This window comes from Dermacentor albipictus, chromosome 7 (genome assembly GCF_038994185.2).
Source record: "Dermacentor albipictus isolate Rhodes 1998 colony chromosome 7, USDA_Dalb.pri_finalv2, whole genome shotgun sequence".
Classification (NCBI taxonomy): domain Eukaryota; kingdom Metazoa; phylum Arthropoda; class Arachnida; order Ixodida; family Ixodidae; genus Dermacentor; species Dermacentor albipictus.
In genome coordinates, this window is record NC_091827.1 from 16096240 (window position 1) to 16121042 (window position 24803).

At 46.7% G+C, this 24803-nt stretch overlaps 3 protein-coding genes across 3 annotated transcripts in view; 2 read left to right on the top strand and 1 right to left on the bottom strand.

Annotated features, from left to right (window-relative positions):
* The first annotated feature begins 4252 nt into the window (after positions 1 to 4252).
* Positions 4253 to 9887, top strand: LOC135914341 (uncharacterized). Its single transcript, XM_065447139.2, has 6 exons — positions 4253 to 4393; positions 5092 to 5137; positions 6066 to 6178; positions 6321 to 6443; positions 8449 to 8706; positions 9518 to 9887. The coding sequence occupies exons 1-6, from the start codon at positions 4381 to 4383 to the stop codon at positions 9709 to 9711; spliced, it is 747 nt and encodes a 248-aa protein (XP_065303211.2). The 5' UTR covers positions 4253 to 4380; the 3' UTR covers positions 9712 to 9887.
* Positions 9888 to 12883: 2996 nt separating this feature from the next.
* Positions 12884 to 22224, top strand: LOC135914391 (uncharacterized). The gene is made up of 6 exons (XM_065447211.2): positions 12884 to 12998; positions 15189 to 15234; positions 16045 to 16154; positions 17635 to 17760; positions 19233 to 19478; positions 21687 to 22224. Exons 1-6 carry the CDS (start codon positions 12986 to 12988, stop codon positions 22100 to 22102), a joined length of 957 nt encoding a protein of 318 aa, XP_065303283.2. The 5' UTR covers positions 12884 to 12985; the 3' UTR covers positions 22103 to 22224.
* Positions 22225 to 22638: 414 nt separating this feature from the next.
* Positions 22639 to 24803, bottom strand: part of LOC135914389 (uncharacterized) — a 35752-nt gene continuing 33587 nt past the window's right edge. Inside the window, exon 9 of the mRNA XM_065447208.2 lies at positions 22639 to 24078. Within this exon, the coding sequence (XP_065303280.2) occupies positions 23771 to 24078 (308 nt within the window). The 3' untranslated portion in view covers positions 22639 to 23770. The remainder of the gene's footprint in view (positions 24079 to 24803) is intronic.

The window sequence follows — 24803 nt, forward strand, 5'->3', positions numbered from 1 at the left end:
TCAAAAAAATTAGAAATGATGATTTAAATAAAGTGTAAGATAAAGTACGAATTCAAGATAAAGAAGCCTGGGTGGTGGTTGTTGTTGTTGCCTCAAAACATGGCTCGTACCCAGGGGGCGAGGGGGGGGGGGAGGATACGCCACACTGGATGGACTGAAAACATGCGAAAAGGGGTAAAGGCGAACATTCCAAACAAGGCATTTGGAAACTAGCAGATAACACAGATTTTGAGAGGACCTATACATAAACTAATAAAGTAAGGATATTGGAGGTGTCAACTTTGAGATTATTATTAATTAATTGATAGAAAAACTTTAAGCGACATATGCGATTTCTGTTAGGAATAGAGGGTAAACCGCTTTTCTTGAGGACCTCCTCAAGAAAAGCGGTTTACCCTCTATTCCTAACAGAAATCGCATATGTCGCTTAAAGTTTTTCTATCAATTAATTAATAATAATCTCAAAGTTGACACCTCCAATATCCTTACCTATTCCTCGGGGTACCAAACTAGAAATCGCCATTCTCTTTCTATAACACCATTAAATCCGAGAGTTAATTGTTTTAAATATTCCTTTTTTCCAAGGACCATCACTGATTGGAATAACCTCACGGATGACGTTGTCAGACAGACATCATCACATTCATTTCAAGAGCATTTGAATTGATTGCTGTTAATTGACCTTGTCGCTGTATTCTCTTGTTGAATCTCTATGTGCAATTTTGTTTTCTTTGTGTCTGTAATTCTGTATCTCACACAATGTTTCCCACCTGCTATGATCTTGTGTACAAGATCGCAGTATTCATAAAAAAAATAATAAACTAATAAAGTAAATATAAACTGAAAAACTAAAAAGAAGATATCCCACGGCTGGTACCCTGGCAGCGTAACCTTTCAGATGATTCAATGATCTTGTGCAGAGCAGTAATATTCGAACCATGGCTTTTGCCCGATTGACAGGCACTGAAAGGGAATGTTTGGTGCTGTAAGTGCTAAATCAAGTTTACTAGTTGAAAATATGAGGAATATTCTGCTGGTGGAGGAGAAGTGACGGCAAGAAAGAAAGAAATGGTCAACAGTCTCTGGTTAATTACCGAAAGAGCAGAGGTTAGAAATGGATAAACCAGATCTGCGAAGGTGAGAACATAGGCGGGGAACTCTACAGCAGAAGCTTGATAACGTCACCTCGCATTGGCGTGAAAGCCATTTGCTCGTGCCCCACCGAAATTTTAGATGTCGAAAATCACCTGCGGAAAGTATGGATGGTTCATTACAATTCACCAATAAAAGGCGTTTAGATCTAGCTCCTGTTATAAAATAGAAATCAGGAAGAACATTTAACACCACACCATTTAGTGATGACGATGCGAGAGAGTCAGCTGATTCATTTAAAGAGATTCTACTATGCCCGGGGACCCAGACAAAGAGGACTCAGTCAAATTGCCTGGGATAAGAGTCGAAAATATACTCAACAGGTGGGACCGATTATTAGAATTGAAATGTGTACAGACCGAAAGCGCATCTGTAACACTTATCACTTTAGATGTCCGTGGCCCCAATTTTCGGATGGCCAGAATAACTGCCAGAAATTCATCATGGAATATCGGAGTGTAAACAGCGAGCAACACAACACAAGCGCTTTTTGTAATTTCCATCGGCGTTGTTTTTGTCATCGCCGTCGTCGTCGTCGTTGTAGTTGTTGTAGTTCTTCTTGCAGTTCTTGTTGTTGCTGTTGTTGTTGTTGTTGTTGTTGTTGTTGTTGTTGTTTTCTTAGTTATTTTGTGATTCGATTTCGTCTTCATTTTCGGTGAGCTATTATTAGCCATCATTAATTTTTTCTCTATACAGCTTCTAAACATTACTTCAGTAACCTCAGCAGTTCTTTACGAATTTCTTCCAGGTATTTCTTCTATAGCCGTCGCTATGCTCGCCTTTACAAATGTTATATATAAAGTGTTTCTTTAACGGCACGAATTTAAAAGAACTGACTGTGGCAGATGGCACAACTATAACCCTTGAGCTAAATTACTCGATGAGGCGTCCATTACTTCTGTGAGAAACCAAAATGCTTAATTGAACCAATACATTTAAACTATTTATATTTTAATTACTTTACGGCACACATTTCAATGTACTAAATGTGGCTAGTGATTTTGCAACGCATACTGACTTGGAACGAATTCTGAGGATGTAGCCACCTGCGAGGTGTGAACCGCCAAAGTTGAGAAAAAGAATACACTGTTGTTCAGCTTACCTTCTTAATAAAACGCCGTTTTATGCCCTGAAACATAACAGTAACTGGAATGCGAATGCGCTCCCTCCCACACTTTGAAAATTAATATCTCGAAACTGGCGTACTGCTCAGAATTTGTTCCAGATGTAGAGGCCTTGCGAAGTCACCGGCTGCAATTCGGAAATTGAAACATTTGCGGTAAATTCACTAAATAAAAAGTTAAGCAGTGTAACTACGTTATATTCTTAAATTACGCATTTTGGTTTCTGGTAGAAGTAATGGCCGCCTCATCGAGTAATTCAACGCAAGGTTGAGAATTGTGATCTGCGCCACAGGCAAACTTAAAAAAAAATTGGTGCAGGAAAAGAAAATACCTGCTATGTACACATGGAGAGATTTATGTGGGCCATTTTACTGCAACATCCTATAAGTATTGCACTGTGCTTTCAGTGCTTGTACCCGTAGAAACTTTTTTTAAGTTCTTGTGTTCAGTGTGTTTTGCGTGTTTTCTTTCTGTACTTCCCTTGTTTTATTGTTGTCTTAGCAACTAATTTGGGGTTTTGGGATAGCCATCTCTAAAGCAGTCTACCTTCCCATGTTTTCATATCTAAAAAAAACATTCACAGGAAGAATCAGGTAAGGAGGCCGCTCGCAGTGACACTACAGGTCAGGAGGGAGAGAGCGTTCTATTGCGGTATACGCTGCTCCAATTTACGCCCGTTCAGAGGCAGCTACACTACCTCTTTCTACCAAAATGCAAGATCAGGCAACCTGATCCCGAAGCTCGCTCATAGGCCAGCTAACTAACGATCGGCTGAAACGTGGCCGCCAGATTCCCGCATTTAAAACGGGTGAACGAATGAGATCGCTGGTGTACCGACAAAATTATGAAGGAGACAGCATTCTACACAAGATTAAGCCACAAATCAACCCTACGCTTGCACGAGTTTCTAACATATATATCGTATTGTCCGGAGCGTCGTATCTTCCCGACGATCACTGACTGAAGCTAACGTCCCGAACACGGCTGTGATACAGGTCGTACATAGTGAATCGCTTCGCGTTGATTTGGCCACCTTCAACACGTCTCTGGAGCACGGCACGGAGGCGTCCTTGCAATGCGAACATCGCGGCCGTGTAATCGAACCTTTAACCTCGACGACACCAGCAAAACGCCCTGGCCTGTGAACGGCCACGGTGGGTTTGATCACGACAATGCCAGGTCTCCCTATGTTCATGCCTCCTTGCAGCAGAGGACAGGACAAGAGCCGATCTATTTCGTTCACAGGTTTCCATCATGATGACCGAGGAGACGAAGGATGCCGCCTCATGCCATACTACCATCGATTTGTGCATTATTACATCATTGCTACACGGAGGCTGATATGTTAAACACCTTTTGTCGCGATCATAGAGTTTCTCACTAGTCGCGATAGCAATAATATGGACAGTCGAAGCGAATTTCTGCCGTCGCCGTATACAGGATGTCCGCCGTATGTCCCGCATACAGGATGCCCCAGCTAACTTTAATCAGAGTACAAAAAATATGCGAATGCCACGTAGCTAGACAGAACCAGGGTAATGTTGTTTGCCATCGCTTGGAGATACTCAGATTATCTTTCTTTCATTCTACCTAATTACATAATTAGTCTAATTATTTACCAACTTCGCAAATATTATAATTAGATCGAAAGTGTAAAAGAAAATCGTAGAGCAACATGGAAAACTCCCGATACAGCTTTCTGTTTCTTAATACGTGCTGCACAAAAGTCTTTTTCCGAGCATGAAAGAAGCCCGCGAATACACGCGATGTGCCTCGAGCGTGAAATCGCGCGGCAATTTTTACCTATCTACAATTATACCTATTTAACCATTCTTTTTACTTATTTTAAAATCTTGGACTCTTATCTTGCATTTAACTTTGACCTACCAGATTCTTGGCCAATTCCCCAGAGTGGGTGCGTGCCAGTATACATGAAGGATCTACATCTACATCTAGAATAACAAGAAGGCGAGGAAGAAGAATAAGAAGAGGTTGCACGCTTTGGTCTCACCTGCCGCCTCAGTGCTACGAGCCTGCTAAACACCAATAAGAGTGCGTTGTTTTCAAGAAAACCGACGGCTCGCTGGATTTGCGACCCTTCGACATGCCCTCGTGGAGTGAGTACATTCCTTAGGAATACGTATTCAACGATCCAGCATTACATTTCAACAGAACAAGCAGGCTGAAGCAACCGCAATACAAGTTGAACGGCAGCAAAAAAGAAAGGAATTGCGAAAATTCAAAAAAATGGGATGCTTGCTTTTTGCCATTTTAACGCAAGTTGCATCGGCTAATAATATTCAAGAAGACCTGTGCTGCAAGTGTCAGAGGGTGTAGAAGAAAGGCCTAATATATTGTAGAACGTTACTCTGCAACACAACGCATCGTCAACTCGCTAGCTTGGCTTGTGCACGAAATCAAAACATGGCTTCCACTCAAGCTAATTTCCTGCAGGTACTCGTAAAAATAACGATGGACGGAGTACTAGAGACAGAGAGAGCGAATTATAAATGAAAGGCATGGAGATTAACTAGGACTGAGCCCGGTTTGACACCTTACATTGGGGAAAGGGAAAAGTGGAGGGAAAGATTAAAAGAAGCGAAAGTCCACTGGGGATATCGATCGGCCACTCAGTCCGGATCACAGATGGTGACTCAATCCGGTAGCTTTCAAATATCGCAGTCAGACGGAGTACTAAAATATCATGGTGCTCTCCAACAAGAAATGAAGCCACTTACGCGAGGTGCTAATGATATTCGTTTCTATTTTTTTCCTTCTTTTTTATTTTTATTTATTTATTTATTTATTATTGCAGATTCAATCTTGTACGGCCCGGAACGCCTGGGACACCAGACAATTTTGTGAGCGTCTCGTACCTTCGCGCCAGTCTATTCTTGTAAAGAACGATTGTAAGGGCTGCAGGGCCTTACACAGATAAAATTTATAGAGTAACAAGTTTTAGCTTGTCCGTGGACTACTTGTTATCGCTTACGGGCTGCGAATTTATCGGAGCCATCAACGCCAGTAGCAGGGCTGGTAGCGACGTATTGTGACCTGTGTATCCAGCTAAAACGAGTCTGAAAAAAACTTTCTTGCATCGCGCGTCGCAGGAAACTCATTAAAGGCTTGCATGCGATCGCGCTGCTAAGAGACGCTTTGCAGAAACAGTCGGGCAGAATATGGCGAGTCACTGCAGCATTAGTATTGTGTTCTCTATGGTTATGAACTCTGCGCGTCACCATTGGAGCGGTATTCTGTAAGAGGCCCCCTAGTGGACTGTTCATTTCGGCGGCTGCTGATGTGCTGATTGGATGGAGCTGTGCGAGCGAGGAGGAGACGAGCGACCCCAGCCAATCAGCGGCGGTTGAAATGGTCAGTCCACTAGGTGGACTCTCACAGAATACCCCCTGTGTCGCTACCAGCTTTATTCATGCCGTATACGTTTCACCGGTAACGCGATAATCCGCAAACGCTAATACGCTTACGGAAAAGCTGGACCTCTACGAATAGACCGTTCGGTTTCACAGCTATGCCCCCACCAGGAATAGCGACATTGCCTATAGGTGGCTCTGTGGCGCTCAGCCCCATTGACTTTTGTTGACCCTCACAAACTTTACTCCGACTGAGCTAAGATTAGGTTAGATCTAACACTGCATGCCATGACATCAGGCGAAGCCTCATATTAGCAATATTTGGGGCGTGTAAACGTCGTTCGGGGGCGCAAAAAAAAGTAATAGGCACGCGAAGTCACCCTGTTCACAGCATACCTATTACACGGTTTCGTCGCAGGGTTCGCGAGCAGAAGAACAGGGTGACCGCCGTGCTCTGCATCGTAATCGTCCTCGTGATGATCGCCTTGTTTCTGGTCTCCGCGGCACTCTCCATCGCTGCCTTGCAAACACGTGAGTTTACCTAGCGAGCGTACCCGATAACTAGAAGGTGCGCGTGCCTAATCACTGGTAACCGCATTGGTGCCGGCCGGTTTCATCTACATCCGTAACAATTGACGATCGCCGTAAAAGACAAGTGAGCTCTACTGCGCAGCGCGACACCACCAACGCACCACGACGACGACCACGACGGAGGCCAGGACGGAGACCAGGACGGAAGTCGTCGACTCGACGCCGCCACTGCGCAGAGACAGGTCCAGGAGGACATTACAGCCGAGTAAGCTCGTCATTTTGCGATGCTCGATAATTGAATACAGCCTTAAGGGCACACTAAGTGGGAATCTCAAGGCAATTAAGCTGAATATGTGAACAGTGCTTCTGAAATAGCAAGGCGGTCACTGACGCTCTGAGGCACGATTCACGCAGTCATCTTCCCGCCCCGTCATGCGTCGCCGTCACGGCACATGTTTCCGCCAAGGAAAAGCGTTTCCTCGCCTGTATGTCCTCAAAGAGAGAGAAAGAGAGAGAGAGAGAGAAAAAACATTTATTCCTAATGAGGTGGGGCGACTTCCTCGTAAGGTGGACTCCTTAGTTGGGGCGCCATTGGTTCGTGCCACTCCGCGTGCCCGCTGGATCAGCCGTCGCTGCTCTTGAGGGTCTAAACTGGTCAGAGCAGTCTCCCAGGAGGCAGGTGAAGAAATAGGGAAGTAACCCGGAGGGCGTGGGCATTCCCAGGTGCAGTGATACACCGTGAGCATTTCTGCAGAGTAGGGACAGTATCAGGAATGTTGTGCGGCGTGGAAGAGGTGAAGATAAAAGAGACAGGAGAATGAATTAGTTTGTAGCTTTCGCCACGCGACGACTTATTCTCGGTTAAGGGTGTGGGTGGAAAGTGTATCCTGCTACCTCTGTAATGTTGTAGAGTTTCAGCGTAGTTCAGTGGTACCGTCGGTGCGTCGTCTGAGTTGGACAGCATTTCCGATGGCGCCCGGTTATAGCGAGTTCTCCGGCTACCGCATTAGCACGTTCATTACTATAGAAAGAAACGTGTCCAGGTGTCTGGACGTGTCCAACGCGGGGGCGTGTAATGATGCAAGGATGCGGTGTGCGCAGGGTGTCACCATTCGTCTTAATCAGTGGCCGCTGTGATGGGTCCATCCGCTGCCGGTAAGGTTGAATGGTGTACGATGGCTAGGGCGATAGCAGCCTCTTCCGTTGTGCCACTGTCCACAGTGTTGAGCGTGGGGCCGAAAGCCTCAGAGTGTCTGTACGACGACTAGATACAGGACATGCCTTTGTGGGTACCGGGCCACGTCGTTGTATAGGATCGGTGCGTCCGATATGCCGTCGCCAAAGAGTCGAGCCAAGCCTTGTGCTCTTGCCTGTCTTTGGCCTTTTGACGGACAGGATGCCTATTTCGCGGTATTGGGGCCATGTGAATTTTGTTTCGAATGCTGAAAAACGGTCCAGACACACAAAAATGAGCAGATGCACGAAGTTCCTGTCCTCGCTAGCCCTGACACCACAAATTCTGACGACGCCTGCTCAGGTCTGCAGCTAAGTGTTTTATCACCCTTTTGGGTGTTTTGGGTCTCCTTCAACTCCTCTACTCAAAATTACAGGTACACATGCCCATCAGATTCGTACTCTACATGTGTAGGCCAATTACGTGAGCGTCCATCCATATATTATAGAGAGCTCACTCAGTAGCAAGCCTAACGCTATACGGATTCCTGCTAGCTATAGATAAGCGGCGCTGATATGCCAATTGAGCGGTTAGCACGCGTAAAGCAAGGCGGAGGCGTTAGCCATAACTTTAGACTACCTCTGACGCTATGTTGAACAAACTTGCTAATTTGGCTAGCTTGAGGCAAATGCTACTGCTGCTAGATCATGAGGTATTTCCAACGTCCTCGGGACAGAAGGGAACACGATAACAGCAACAAGATAGTCTCACACATGCTTCTTTAAATTCGCCTGAGCATCGCTCTTTTCCTTCATTTTTTTTTCTTTTTATTTTGGCGACTGTTCTTGACTTACCATTGACTTACCAGATTAGTTCTCTCCACTTGCGACCTGATCCCCTTGTATGTTCTTCTCTCGTTTCCGTTTTTTGTACAAGTACAACGCGACGGCTTATTCACCCCACTAGGCTATTAACTATTAACGTCATCACCATGAGCGCAGGACGAACCTGCCCCATTCCATACATCCTTTTTTTTTTTTTCTAAAAGCACTGCGAATATCAAGGTTCATGCGTGCTCCTCTTCTTTGCACTGCAGGGGCAATGTTCGAGGCGGAAGCGCCCGATGGCCCGCTCCGCGACAGCCGGTGCGGCGCACCGCGCCTGGTGCACTGCTCCAGCAACCTGACCGCCCTGGTGAAAGACCACGGCTGGTTCTACATGCCCGGTGCCGGTCACCCCGGAGGATGCATCGAGTGGCTGCCCGCTCACTTCTGCGCCGCTCGCGATGGCTTCTCCTCGGGTGGAGGGTACCGGTACAACACCCCCGAGGAGTGCAGCTCGCTCTGCGAACGAGGTGAAACCTCGATCGGGCATTTCCTCGGTGTCACTTCACGCTGTGTCAATGCTTTTGCGTGACGCGCGCCCTCGTCGTATGACGGCATGTCACGCTGCGAATGCACCCGCCGGTTCTCGGGTGATCACCGAAGCTGAGTGACACTTTCAGTCAGTCTCTAAAAAAGAGCACGTCTGGGAACGATGGTCGATGATTGTTTCCCGTCTGTCTCGGAATAGTTCACCTGTCCGCATTGAGCAAGATAAGCATACGTATTCACTGGTATAGGTATATCCTCTTCCTCGTTACCCTTAAACAAGCAATTCTGTTATTACAATATCTTCTTCTGATCCAGTGGGTACCATCACAAAATACATCGCTATACAGACTGGGACTGAAAAGGATGAAAGATGAAAATTACAAATCATGATTAGAAACTGTGAACTCCGGGCTCTTGCATTTCGAGCAGATGCTCACGCGCTCTCACAAGAATATAGATGGCATAATGACGGGGCCCACGGATCTCTCGTTGCAAAGGTCTGTAAATCAAGACATTGAGCATTTTGGCCACGCCTCACAGACCTGTTCTTGTATACGCCTGCAAGAAGCCGGAGGTAATGATGGCAAGCTCTAAGACTTCTCGTTGGTAAAGTCTGCCCTACTATAGCGACGTCCTTTAGGCTGTTATGAGCCCACGTCACCACTAACTTCGAACGATTATATTGGAGCAGAAGCAATAATTGTTTTGGCCCCCTCGCCGAAATCTTTCTTGGACAGCACGCGTCCCAGAGACCTGACGAAAAGATGCCATCGCTGGCGTGCACGTACGCAGGGATGCCTCGGAAGGACTGCACGCAACCGCTTCCCCTCTCGGCCATCTACAACTGCACGCACTCAGCGAACCAGAGCCAGCAGCACTGGTGGTTCTACGATCCCGTCAGCCACGCGTGCCACGAATGGAAGGACGTGTGCGTCTACAAGTCGTATGCCACCATGGCCGACTGCGTGCAGGACTGCTTGACCTAACCGCCGCACTCCTGACGGACCACGTGCCTATACACGTGCGCGAGCCGAACGCTGCGGAAAAAAAAATATCGTGCGCCTACGTAAATGCTATGCGCCGACCTAACGTGTACCCGACGTTGCCTTTCTCGTATTTGTCTGTGCTTTACGAGTGAAATAAATTGCGCTGATATCGTCCAGTGTGTGTCAGGTAAAAACGAGGAGGATACCCTTCTCAGAGCCAGCGCAAAGTAAGAGGAGCGGCCGGCTAAAGCATAGCTCGAAAGAAGCCAAATACTTCTCCCCAGAAAAAGAAGTGTTTATTTGTGTCACTTGAAGAAAGAAGGTTTCAGAAATTTTTTTAAACAAGCCAAATTGGTAAAAGCGTTAAATGACTGGCTATTGATCTCTCTTGCACACGGCGCCACTGAAGTGAGGCACGTTAAAAAATTCTGGCCACCACAGCTCCAGGCAGCCACAACTCCAGCTCCGTAATGCGAGGTATTGTTGTTTACTAGTAGAGGAGCCCTAACAAACAGTGGCAATTCACAGAAGTGAAATGTACACCACCGGTTGCGAAGATGAAACGTTTAGATTACACTGCATTGCGAAAGATCATGGTCAGGTACAATTTTATAATTCTGCATTATTAGAATGTGTACGTTTACATATGTACATCGTTTGACAATTTCTTAATTTATCTCACACCTACTGCTAGCCTCCTTAGGGAGGCTGTTGTAAGAAAGGCGAAGATACATTGCATCAAAGTATGAATTATAAACTCTTATGCATTTTTTTAATACTGCAGCTAACAAGAATACGTGGTTGAGGTGTACAGTAGGAGAATGAATCGGGTAGTGTGATTGTTCAAAAAAAAAACGGTTGATAATAAAATCATGTTCTGTGTTACAGTCTGGCTCAGGTTGCCTTGAGTGCTCTGCTGCCATTGGCATTCTATTGGAAGAGATATCCCGGTGGGCAACAGTGCGTATGTTTAAGAAAAGAGCAAGGGAATCCACACACTACTTATGAACCTTCTTCACTTGAATGTTTTCTCGTATAATTAGCCGTCCTTAGACACTCTGTTCTCGCTACGAACAGTATAGGCAACTCCCCTTCTAATTATACTTTAAAGCGGAAAAGAAGCGCGATCTGAAACGGGACGTAAGATGAAAAAGTGGACAGGAGGAGCGGTACCGCTCGTCCCGTCCACTGAAGTCTCGTCTGAAGTCGAGGTTCTCGTCCTCTTTAAACATGTCGGACCAACTGGCCCAAAGTTCCCCCCTCTCTTGATATTATAAAGCATTCCCCTTCCGATTTTCCTTTTTTTCTGTATTAATCTTCTTTCTTCTGTTCGATATTACTCTATATCTGGGGCTTTCCCACTACTGGAGCCGTAATAATGTCATGGCGCTATAATTTGCCGCCAACTATAGAGTGGACCCAACCAATGACAGCTGTTGCTTCCGAGATACCGGCGTGCACATTTGCTTTTTCTACAGTCTTGTTGTTTTTTTTTTTAGATAAATATACATACGACACAACTGCTTTCAGACAAGATTACACGAAAGAGTGGAAAACAATAAGGCAAAAGCTTGCACGAGTGGACGTCTCAAAGCTACATATGACACACGAAAGGCTTCGGACAAGAGGCGTCATGAGCCAGCGTAGAAAAAATGTGCAAAACTTCTCCTCGCCAGTAAAGCCGTCCATGTTGAAGGTAGTCAGCAACATCGATTACCACGCCACCACTACTAATAGGGATAATGAGTTTCAGGCCACTAATATTAGCACTTAATAATAATAATATTTGGGGTTTTACGTGCCAAAACCACTTTCTGATTATGAGGCACGCCGTAGTGGAGGACTCCGGAAATTTTGACCACCTGGGGTTCTTTAACGTGCACCTAAATCTAAGCACACGGGTGTTTTCGCATTTCGCCCCCATCGAAATGCGGCCGCCGTGGCCGGGATTCGATCCCGCGACCTCGTGCTCAGCAGCCCAACACCATAGCCACTGAGCAACCACGGCGGGTACTTCAATTGAGAGTTCAAAGCCTCGATGGGTTAACTTCATAAAAACGTTTTGTCGCATTACAGGACCAAAGACTGCGTGACCATGTCATAATTAACACTTCATTAACGAAACTATATAGAATATGAAGCCCCAATGAACGTACAAGTAAATTTCTAATTTTACCTGCGCTACACCAAACCGTCTAACCAATTGTGATGACGTTGCTGATCAGTAATAATTAAGGTGTTACGCCCGAAACCTATGTTGTGCACAATGCGACACACCGTAACGGCGGTCGCAATTGCGGCCACCAAGGGTTTCTTTAACAAGCATGTTTCGAATTGAATTCTGGGGTCTTACGTGCCAAAACCACGATTTGATTATGAGGCACGCCGTAGTGGGAGACTCAGAATTCATTTTGACCACCAGGGAATTTATTAACGCGCCCCAAATTCACGGGACACGGGCGTTTATGCATTTCGCGCCCAATCGGGCCGCGGTGGCCGCGGCAGGGATTCGATCCCGCAACCTCGGGCTTATACAGCACAAAAAGCATGCTTCCCATTAGAACAGAGCTGTCACGGCCGTGATACAATCTGTCGACCTAACGGTCAGTAACAATTACTTTAACCACTAAACTGCAATGACGGATACGAATTTAAATCCATAACTAACACAAAGATTTTATGCTCAGAGTGAACCAAACTTGTTGAACATACTCAAATTGTCTGCCCTATTTTTCCCCTTTCCTTGCCATTAGATCCCCCACAGGTTACAGGCATATTGATTCATTCAATGTAGACTCGTAAGCAACACTTCTAATATTCTAGTAGCACACCATTTATTGTTCCAAGAAGAATTTAGATGCGAAAAATCGGAGGAGGACAACGAAGATTTGGCAATATCGAAGAAGTTTGGCCAATCCCCGTGAGTGGGTACGCGCCACACTCGTGAAGATAATTATCATCATCGCCATCCTAATCATCATCATATCCTATTTATGGCACGAGTGAATATTTCGCAATCACACCACGATTACGAATGCAGACATTGGCAGAAATAGGCATTCTGAAGGCATAAGGCATTAGCTTTGCTTTCTTTTTCCTTACTATATAATTAAAAATCGTAACAATCCTTTTTTCGCTCATGCTACGTACCACAATTGCAAAGGGAATGGCGCGGAAAAGAAAAGAAGCGCGATCGGTGTAAACGAAGAGGAAGAGGAACTTGCTTGGATCCGCCGAAACCAGTCAAGGACCCAACGTCTCCATTCGCACAACAATGCCTTCCTGGCGTGAGCATTCCTTCATAATTACCATTTAAATAAGCACCTATAGTAGCGTGCAGAATGATATTGTCTATTCCAAATGGATTGTTATATTAAACATAAAGCAGTAGTCGTACTAATTCCCTCTTATGCCGCATTCTTTTGAATAGCGTGATCGTCTAATTAGTTGTTCATACCCTGGCGGGAACAGCGCTGAAGGTACGGACAAAGTAGAAGACGCATTGAAAAAGACGCGTTTCTCTCCTTTTATATGTATCTTCACCTTTTTTTGCTGTCCGTGGCGCTGTTCCCGCATGAGAACATTCTTATGATAATTTCAGAGTGTTCCTGTAGTGCTAGAAAGGTCATTTAAGACGCCACCTAAACTTTGGTGCGGACATGAGAGAGCTTGCTCTAGTGGAGATGATGCAGTTTATAGTTGGATGTCAGTAATTTGAAAGCTGCATTGCTAGGATAAACGCGCATTGCAGTAGAAGTCCCGCTAGAGTTATTGAAATCAGACTGTCACTGCCATACTCATTACAGTCATTGCGCCCTTAAGGGTGCTGGGGCGCAATAACGTAGAGCTATTCCAACCTGTTCCTATGCCATTACTGCTATTTGCTCTCCCCAACTCGTCATCATATTTCGGGCCCCGCCCACTTTGCCTGTCTATCACGCGACGTCACGCGAAGTCAGGAGAACTGCGAGAACTTCCCATCAGATATGTCGTTAACACATTTATTATGCATGATAAGGCCCAACAAAAAAATATAAAGTTCCTTCCCAGTTTACGTCTTTCTCGCCATTAGTTCTCCGCTGTTGGTCAAAATAATTTCGGGCTGCGCCCACTTCGCCAGTCTGTCACGCGACGCCCTGAAACTGCGAAAACTGACTTCGTCAAAGTGATGTGTACGCAGTAATGATGCATTAATATTGTGAACAAAACTGAAATTCATTTTTTTAATAGCCGGAGACTGCCGCGTTCCGAAAGGAATAGAAGATGGCTGCCTGCCGAATGCTCTGGCACTGGCTCATCAGAGCTGCCGGCCAAAATTCATTTTGTTCCCTATAATAAAAATTATTGTGCAGAAGTTAGAAGCAATAGGGCCCTTTCGGCACTTATACGACATCGCTCTGGCAACTCTTTTTCGCTTAGAAACTGTTTTAGCGGCATTTATACCTCCCCCTTGTACGCCGTAGATATTTTCGACCAGCCACCGCGACAAGCAATCGTTCACGCAGGTACCACTGTCCTCACCCGGTTATCTACTCCTCACTGCCCTAGATCGACTCCACCGAAGCCCTCTATACTTCGGCGCACCGCTCTCATTTTGTAAGCCAGTCAGATAAGAAATACCTGTCAAAATAGGAAATAGTAAGCACTTTGACAGCAAACAAAAGTGACCTCCTTTAAACAAGTAAGGCACTCTATTGGGCTGTTTAAAGAACGCCGCGGATGCTTGGGGCACCTGATGCTTGGGGCATCGGTTACGTAATCTTGACGTCAAGAGATTGGAATCAAATCAAATTGGAATAGCTCCATGTTATATAAGGCCCCATGGTTTGTCTCAGGGCCATCACCTTCACCCTTGGTGGCAAAGTTCAAGTCGTTTATGAGGTCAGATAACGCTTTCTTTCTGTCAATGTTTTGTGGCAAGTAAACGCGACAACACGTATACTGTAGAAACAGTAATCATACGGCGCGAAAATCGCATGAAATAAACTTGCATACTATTAGTTTCAAACTACTGTGTCAGATATTTTGGTGTCCCACCAGATCATCAGTATTATTACACAGTTTTCAAATACGGCTTCTCTCATCACTGGTGTAATTTGAGCTCACTGTCGTGTGCAGGAAAGATAATTACACCCTTCATGTAAAGGTGTTAACCACTGGGCAAATAATCACCGTAAGGGTGCAAAAATGTTTACTTTGTACGCGCTGGCTCTGCTAATGCAGGTGTAAAAGTATGCTGCGAAGTTTGTAATACTCTGTAACACAGCCAGAGCCCTCTTAATCTACCAGTCCAATGTGTCGTTAGTAGGACACCAATTAAGTCACACTGTAAACCGATTTACGCCCATAGGTGTCCTTAAAAGTGCTTACACCCTTATACAGTTATAGACACAAGGAATCGTTATCGGTGCAAATCGGTTTACAGTGAACACTTCAAGAAAGCAAAGCAATTCACATTTGCATTTTCCCGTGTGCAGGCACGATTCTCTACGGCCAGGAGCGCCTCGGCTACCAGAACGCCTAGTAAGGCAACATTATTCTTGGCTGCTATTCAAAAATATGCTAACAGTATACGGCTGCGCGCGCATCCCTCGCAAAAGGGCGCACGATTGAAGTGAACACTTTGTCACCACGTGAACATAGCCGCGAAACATTTCTCGTTCTTCAGAACCATGTAAGTGCTTCGCGTTTACAACAAAACATTTTATTGATTTATTTCTTCAGCATAAGTAAACCGCGACACTTTCCAGCACTCGTGTCACTAAAACCGAAAAGATCATGAGGAAATAACATTTAGCATGTGCACTTATTTTTCTCTTTATTTTTACTTTCTTCTATTGTAAAAAAAAATTTTTTTTTTCATACTTAGGATTAGAAGCGCACAGTGGGCTGGCCCTCTTCAACATCTCTTCTATCGTAGACGTCGTCGATTGACTCACTCCAGCCCCATAGCTTTTGGTGCATTGCGCGGAATTTGTGAGACATTTATTCCAGTGCCTGCGCAGTGGCTCCGTAGTGCATGGGAGCGTGTTCGCACACACGTTCGCTGTGTGTGCGTGTGCGTGTGTGTGTGTGTGTGTGTGCGCGTGTGTGCGCGTGTGTGCGCGTGTGCGCGCGTACGTGCGTGCGTGCGTGCGCGTGTGCGTGTGTGTGTGTGTGTGTGTGTGTGTGTGTGTGTGTGTGTGTGTGTGTGTGTGTGTGTGTGTGTGTGTGTGTGTGTGTGTGTGTGTGTGTGTGTGTGTGTGTGTGTGTGTGTGTGTGTCGTTCAACGTTGCCATAACGTCGAATTTTCTTTAACCCCTCATTCTCTCTCTGTTCTCCCTGGTGGCACAGCAAACGAGGGCCCTGGGTGCAGGTCGCGAACATCGGGTGCGCCCTCTTTACTACCTTCATCCTCATCGTCCTGGTCGCCGTCGTGATGTTCGTGTCTAACGTTTCATCAAGTATGTTACTTTTTTTCCCATGGTACGCACCTCGCGGAAACGATGAAGACGAGGACCTGTAGTTAAATAAAGGGGCACATTACTAGGGTTCTGATGACCACCTTCTACTTGGCTGCTGGTGTAAATAATGAGAAGCAACAATCCCGGACACCCGCTGTGGTGGCGTGCGTGCTTGGTGTTGCACTGCCCTGCCGCCGCAGAGGCCGCATTTTGATGGGGGCGAAATGCAAGAAACGCCTGTGTACCATGCTTACCATGTTTTCTGCTGCTTGTATAATACCTTATTATATGCTACTGTTGCTTTGAGATGTAAATTATCATAACTATTCTTGTACAGGAGGTCCCGTGCAGTCTTTGAATATGGGACCTCCTCTTGCATACTAAATACTTGTAATTTGACCCAAATTCTAAAAATAAATTTTGATTCTGATTGAGTGCATGCTAAATTACTCTAGGTGGTCAAAATTATTCCGCAGTCCTCCACTACGGCGTGCCTCATAATCATATTGCGTCTCTGGCGCGTAAAACCCCAGAATTTATTGTTTTTAACAGTCGCCGAAAGCGAAGTTTCTGAGTCATTTACAGCGCTTAGGCGAGTTGGTTCAACAAATAATCGCTGTAAATCGCTAAAGTGAGTGTCACCCGGTTCTATCTTTTACATCAAGGGCCTATCGACCGCGATCTAAAGCTCGCTTTTACATGTAGAGGTTGTCTGTCTTCGTCTGGACTTAAGTGGCGCCTTGTTGTGAAACGCAACACAAACTAGGCCAAAGGGGCACTTTTGTCCGGCACCAGTCACCTGAAACGACATGACACCACCTAGATTCATGTGAATTTTGCAGCAAGACTGACACATCAGACATTCGAAGCTTTAAAAAAAATTGAGGCCGTGTTTCTTACATAGGAGTCAACATAGCGCTCAAGAGAACTAGCGAGTCGCTTGATCTGAATGCAAGTGTCAAATTACGAAACTATATATATTTAAGAGAAGTTTGCTCAAGACATGCTCACCTTGAGCCAAGGTTATTCTATTCAAATGCTTTAATAACAGCAGCAGTCGTACTCTGTCATCACAGGATGGCCTATGGGTTTCGGGCCGGAGTCCAAAACAACTGCTACTCGTAGACACTGTGCGTCGACTACAAGCGACAATCGCGTGGAACGGAATTTATGACGTACTTGTGGCGTCGTGCTGGGGCAGCGCGTCCATTTAACGAAGGCCCACAGCAATGCTGTTACATTGCCTTAAAAAATGTCCCCTTGGCGATCGACTCTCATAACACATTTCTGTACAGATTCCTCCTGCTGTCAACGGACAACGTCATGCACGAAAATACGCTAGAAATGCGCCCCATGTGTTTCCAGCTTCAGTCTACCACAGTGCGTCAATCAGCCACTGTTTGAGTTCGAGCTAATTTTGCCACAATTACGTGCACTGGTTCGAGATTGAAAATAAAGTGGAGAAATGGCCCATACGCAGGAACCCGTCACACCGTCATTCCCAGCGGTAAATTGATGCCCAAGATGGAGACAACAGATATTGTCAGCGAAGCCGACTCTACCGGCATCCAAGAAGATTACACCGAGACGCCTGCCACCACAAGACGTGAGCCCTCGTGTCTTGCGATCTTTGTCAATGCCGTCGGGGGTTTGGAAAAAAATTGCAAGAATTATTACGGTCGTCTAACTTCCGAGCTATCGATCATCGAGCGCCGACGGACAATCGCAGCTTTTCGAAAAAGAATTCCTTCTTTTGTGCTGTTCTTTTTCATGACACGAAAAGCTACAACTGATATATGAGGCTCCTGGACACAACTGAACGGTGATTGCAGTGTTTGAGCAAAATGTTACCGTCCTTCAGTTACAGACACCTGTCGGCCACGACTGCGCATGCTTGGAGTTTATCGGGCTTGCCGCTATACCGTCTGGCAAGTCTATCAGGCGATTTCCGCCTGTCGCCATGACTACGCAACAACACGACAGCACCCAGGCCACCCATCTCGACCCTTATGCTACTTTGCTACTAGCTATCCGTACTGGCAGCAAGAAATTAATGGTAAATTCAGCCTTCCCATAGTCTCATCCCACGATGAGGGATATGTAGTAGGAATGTTTCATCGCAATTATTCAGATCAGCTGTTATTTTTTACACTGCTAGGCCTTGGTAATCATTATCATTCCTAATCATGACACAGGCTGGTCTGTATTTGTCAATTTCTCCCTGGTCTGTAATTTCGTTAGTTCGGTCATTCGTTCTAACTGCGCCGATTTCTTTCGCCGTGTATACAAAGGCAACAGAGATCCGCTGCATACGGCGATTCGTTTACATGCGCTACTAAGTTGCAGTTCCGAATTTGTTGCAAAGGTGTTTTCGCTGTTCCTCGGCGAACCACCGCGCGACGACTGCATTGTATGCGACGGCTTCTTTGTATCCGCGACTTCGTTACACCTGCACTAAGTTGTAACGAGGTTTTCATTCTTTCACCACTCATCGCGACGATAGGGGATGCGTTTTGCGACGGTTTCCTTGTATATGAGCAATCTCGTTACAGCAGCAGCAAGGTTGGACAAAAACGGGCTCATCGGTTGAGGTACAGTCTGAGAACTTTTTAAAGGGCTACGAAAAGCTACGAAAGCCCCGAATGGACGATGCACAAAGAAAACGGCAGAACAAGCCGCTTATCCGCAAATGAAAGGTTTGTTGCACAGGCTTCACATACACACACGCAACAAAAGAAAAGCGATTGCACCTCAGTAGAAAAACACGGGCAACAAAAAATTATATCTAAAGGATATTCTTCTTGGAGGAACCGCAAAAGTAAACAAAATTGCACACATGTGTTAGCAATCGTTTATCCGTGTTTCATCTGTTCGTTGCGCCATAAAAGGTTCGCCAAACCTGCAACTCATTGTAACGCGAGGCAATAATGCTAAAGAGCTATCCGCGCGCCACACAGCGACAACGTCTGCGCTGTTCGGCGTTTTCTTTATGTCCGCAACTTCGTTGACACCTGCGATTCGCTATAACGAATTTTTTCGTTTTGTTCCCCCGCTCCCTCCACGCACCGCGGCGAACAGGGTCCGCGCTGTACGCCACGGCGCGTCATCGCCGCCGCTGCCGGCCGCCCCACCTGGTGGACTGCTCGGCGGCGGCTGGCCGCAAGCTGACCGGCCTGGTGCGCCACCACGCCTGGTTCTTCGTGCCGGACGCGAACGTCGCCGGCGGCGGCCGCTGCCTCGAGTGGATCCAGGGACACCTGTGCCACGACTACTCGCGAAACCGCTTCCGCAGCCGCAGCGCATGCCGCAAAGCGTGCGAACGCGGTGCGTGCCTCCCTCTCGTGTTAATGGAGAGTTTTAGTTTAGCACGCAGGGAAGCTTAGCACGCAAGAGAGTTTAGTTTAGCACGTAATAGAGAGTTTTAGTTTAGCACGCAAGAGAGTTTAGCACGCAAGACAGTTTAGTTTAGCACGCAAGAGAGTTTAGCACGCATGACAGTTTAGTTTAGCACGTAATAGAGAGTTTTAGTTTAGCACGCAAGTGAGTTTAGCACGCAAGACAGTTTAGTTTAGCACGTAATAGAGAGTTTTAGTTTAGCACGCAAGAGAGTTTAGCAGGCATGACAGTTTAGTTTAGCACGTAATAGAGAGTTTTAGTTTAGCACGCAAGAGAGTTTAGCAGGCGTGACAGTTTAGTTTAGCACGTAATAGAGAGTTTTAGTTTAGCACGCAAGAGAGTTTAGCAGGCATGACAGTTTAGTTTAGCACGTAATAGAGAGTTTTAGTTTAGCACGCAAGAACTAGGTGGGCCGGTACCACGCATGCGCAGAGCCAGACGTAGGGGTCTGCGCATGCGCAGTGCCGTCGCCCCTAGTTCTTGCGTGCGCAAGCCGCTTGCGTCCCCTAAACTAAAACTTTATAATAGAGAGTTTTAGATTAGGGGACGCAAGCGGCTTGGGTACGGAAGAACTAGGGGCCGCACGGTACTGCGCATGCGCAGACGCCTACGTGTGGGTCTACCCATGCGCAGTACCGTCGCCCCTGGTTCTTGCGTACGCAAGCGGCTTGCGTCCCCTCATCTAAATCTATCCAATAATGCACGGCATTTTTTTAGGAAAAGCTATAGCATATGTGTCGTTACGGTAAAAGACATATATACGGCAATAGAATGACAATTCGTGATTAGAAGTCAGTCTCTATAATCTGTGCAAAAGTACAGGTTTACCTAGACCAGTTAGTCACAAGGAATCCTAGAGAAGAATAAGAATATGTTGCAATAAGAAACGGGTTGAATAAAGATATCTTGAGAAGAATATGAATGTGTTGGGGGGGCAGCGCATACGACAGGTTTTATCATGACTAGCAGCTTACCGCTATCCCTGAAATATGTAAAATCATTGCATTTTGCCGGTACCAACGTACGTTTGTGGCAAAAGCTGAAAAGTTAACGGAGTTTGATAATTTAATATAATCGTTTAATATAATTTAATCTAATTTTAATATGATATAATATAATATAACACGATAATTTTTTCATGCGTAAGCACTTCTATGCCTACCCGACAAGAAATTTGTCCGTCCGTCACGTAAGACGCATGCAATGGTTCATACCCCCCTAAACAACGGCTTAAGTACAATGGCTAAACAAAACCCGGAAGCAAGCAAAAATGCAATGGCGCAAGTACAACCTACCCCCCCCCCCCGCCGTCCCCTGCTTAGGGCAAAGGCAAGCACTCACCAAAGTGAAGCGATCAGTGCATACATTCATTGCAACCACCCATACAACACACAGAACAGCATACATTTCAATAAAGAACAAGCTGAAAACAAGCATCCTAACCATCAATAAAGCATTGCATACGTCCCTCAGGAAATGAATGGTGGTTTTGCAACAGCTTGGCTAAATTAACGGTAATTCACCATAATTAACACTAAAGGTAGTGAGTTCGAGTGTCTTAATTAACTATACCATAAGAAGCCAACAGGCACTGACACCAAGGACAGCATAGGGGAAATTACTTGTGCTTAATAAACGAAATAAAGAAACGATAAATTAATGAAAATGAAAGTGGATGAAAAAGCAACTTGCCGCAGGTGGGGAACGATCCCACAACCTTCGCAAAATCGGGCCCCTCAGTTAACCCGCTTTCTTCTCGTTCAATGAACTATATCTTATTTGACTGTGACTAATTAACTTCACCTTAATTACCAACAATGGTCGTTAATTCGAGTACTCTAGTGAACTCTATTTTAATTAAACCCGCTTTATCAAGTTCGCTATCGAACATGATAAGCGAACCACCGATGAGGGTTGATATGAGTTTATACTGGTTGGATCAAGTTCCATAATATCGATAATGACACCGGGCTGCCTGAAGATGAGCAGGTGGCACAATGCATTACGCATGCTTAGACAACTATACCAGACGAGTTTTCGCGTGAATTTTACATCACCGTCGACTCACGTCGGCTGCGACCTGTTGTCCTACCCGTGACTATACTGTATAGTGGTAACTATTACGTCGTAATGCAGGGAATCCCCGCCTCAAGTGCACGCGGCCGCTGGACCTGCAGTCTGTGTACGACTGTGTGCACTCTGGCCCGGCTGACGCACCTAGGAGTTCGAGACCGATGGTCACAGCGAGACCCGTGGAGACTCCGAGCCGGGGGTTGCCTCCGACACGCGAGGAGGCATCCAGTGACGCGGATGAGGCTCCCAGATACGAAGAGGCTCCGAGATCCGCACAACCTCCCAGACGCAAGACGGCCGTCACAAAACGAGGGTTGACTCCGAAACACTCGGAGCAACCGGACACCCACGCGACGCGCACGGTGTGGCAGTGGTGGTTTTACGATCCGCTGCTGCACGTGTGCCGTAACTGGAAGGACGTGTGTGTGTTCAAGGCGTACGCCACCATGGCGCAGTGCGTAAAAGCGTGCGTCTTTTGATCGGCACACCTCAGCAGGGCGGGGGTGTCACATATCTTAGAGCGTCTGCCGGGTGATAGACTGATGCCACAACAACCTACCGACGCAGGGAATTAAAACGACATAGCCATACTTGCAGCGTACAGACGACCCACTGTCCGTTTTACCTATTAGCTGACCCGCCCAACTTCTTTTTTCTTCCGCCCAACTAGAGTTGCCTCTACAAATAGACTTGCTGTCTCAATAGATACTATTTGCAGTGACGCGACAAGCGCCTGCAGCGGGGGTGAAAAAGGTGACGAAATCCGCGCTAAAGTCCTGGCGTGTTATATTTGCTCCTGCAATGCGAACGCAAAAGAAGAATACCCTATGCAACCAGCTTATTTCTTTATAGCAATACGAGTTAAATGCACTTAACTCGGTTCGCTGTGTACTTTCTTTTTTCGTTGCGCCGTCGTCCCCAGATCACGTCGTAATCTTTGGCTGCGCCCTTCTAGTATGACGAAGACAAAATTGCGGCAGAAGCAATTGAAGACGATTGTCGACGTCAACGACACCTCTCTCTTGTGACACGTTGCATGTGTACCCCCCGCCCACTCCGAATCGCTACATCTTAAGGGCACATCACCGGACAAATGAAGCGGCAGTCTCGCTGCAGCCAACCACAATGCCAAATTATGTACCACAACACGCTAAATCTTGTAATCGCTGCACCATAGCTGAAGCTCCTTGGCAACCCCTATTATCCCTAGCATATGTAGTGGCTGCAACTTGCAATGGCCGTCCAATTAGTATTGCCCATTTTCAGCGTCCAGTGCGTCCGCTTGAGCGCGACCCTTCGAAACTACGGCGGAGCTGTCTGTTGCGTAATGGTCGCTATCGCTTTAGTTTACTTCAAGGCGACAATCCCTGTGTCACCATGACACGTCCGTTCTAGAGGAATGGCCGAGAATGGAGACATAAGAAAAGTGCAGAGGTCGTCTGTTCAGCCACATACCCAGTGGTCCACGTAGTCCGCTCGGGAAGACAGCGGTCAGTATGCACACGTATATGCGTGGCCCAAACTCGGAAACCACAAGTGTCACTGGGTATGTGTCGCTGTCCACTGTGCGAGACAGTCCAGCCATTTAAAGCAGCCGAAGTAGCTGAAGAAAGCTAGCGTTGTAAAACGAACCTAGTTGTCCGCCACTGCCACATACGTATCGAAGTCATGCCGTTACAGCAATATGGAGCTGGGAGACAGACGCGCGTGAGAGAAAGGGTGAGAAATAGATGCTGACACAGAGACTTGTAGTGTCTGTGCATGTGTTTCGGAAGCCACAGTAGACGCAAAACTGTAGTGAACGAAAACGACAGTGGGCATCGCAAAGCAGGCTGTATTGAGGAGGAGGAACTTTCCATTCCTAATATTCTGGCCTTCTGGGCCTCCTATAATGGACGCATAACAGGAACGCTAGCAATAGTGTAAGGAAACCAAATTCACTGATCACTCCGTCAAAATATGCATCTTGACCAAAGTACAGCATGAAGTACGGCCGGGCGTCGCGACACGTACGATACGTCAGAAATTGGTTCCACGTGTTTCTTTTCAGCTAAGCGCAACGTTAAGTTTTCCGTATTGATTTCTTTCCGCTTTATTTTGTTAGATTCAATTCGGCGTAGTGAGGTAGGTTGCAAGTCGTGCCAAGGTCACGACGCAAGCGTAGAGTTAACGGATTCGCCGATCTGCAATGGATCGTTCTTCAAGCACGCGGACTGGCATTGTCTCAGTGTGGAGAAGCCCGCGTCGGCGCAGCTGCCCCGCAGCGCCACACAGCGTCCGTGCTCGAAGGCGAAGTTGGCCGACGACTTCCGCCGGCGGTCGGCCGCAGAGCACGGGCCAAACGACACCGGGGCGTCGCACCGGCGCCGCCGATGGCTACGGCTACGGGCCGTCGTCGCTGTCGAAGTCGTAGCGTTGTTCGAGGGCGTTTTGAGCGGCGCCACCGATCGAGTATCTGCACGTAACACGAAATGCAATTGCCTCTGTTTCCCGGACACTTTCGAGCGTGCTTCAATTAGCGATTGAACTACGCGCCGATTGCCGGCCTGCGCGTCTTTTACAGAAAAAAAATAATGGACAGGCTTAGCTTGGTTAAGCCAAGAATGCGTTGCATATTGCGCGAGTTGGGGCCCAGCTTTTCCTCCGGCTGTTGTGACGTCACGTCACGTGGTTGCGCTAAAGGTCAATGGTGGCTGCCCGGCCGCGCCCAAGGGCTGAACTGAGTGATTGCAATATGCAACGCATAAAAAAAGTTTGTCTTCTATCAAGCTGGACCCAGTCTCACGCCGTCGTCAATGTCAACAGAAGTTTCCGAGGTCAACTGTCATTGGCACTCTCGCTACCAGCGAATTGTAGCAGATGTACGATACAATAAGAAGCAACAAGTAACGACGGAAAATCAAACGCTATGCCTCTTTTCAAGTTAAAATTTTGGGATCGTTCTTGCGTAATTCTAGCTAGCAGTCACTAGCACAGATCGATATAGCGAAACCTAATACCATGCTCGCACACAGCCAGCGTGCGGACTTCCGGGCGACAAGCGAAATTTTCTGGCTCGCCGCGAAACCGGAGACATGACAAACGAAAGCGACGGATCACCCTGCGCGACGGCTGAACCTGACGGTCGTTGCTGTCGCTTGTCGCTTTCGTTCCGAAATTTCGTGCATGTGTTTGCGTCGA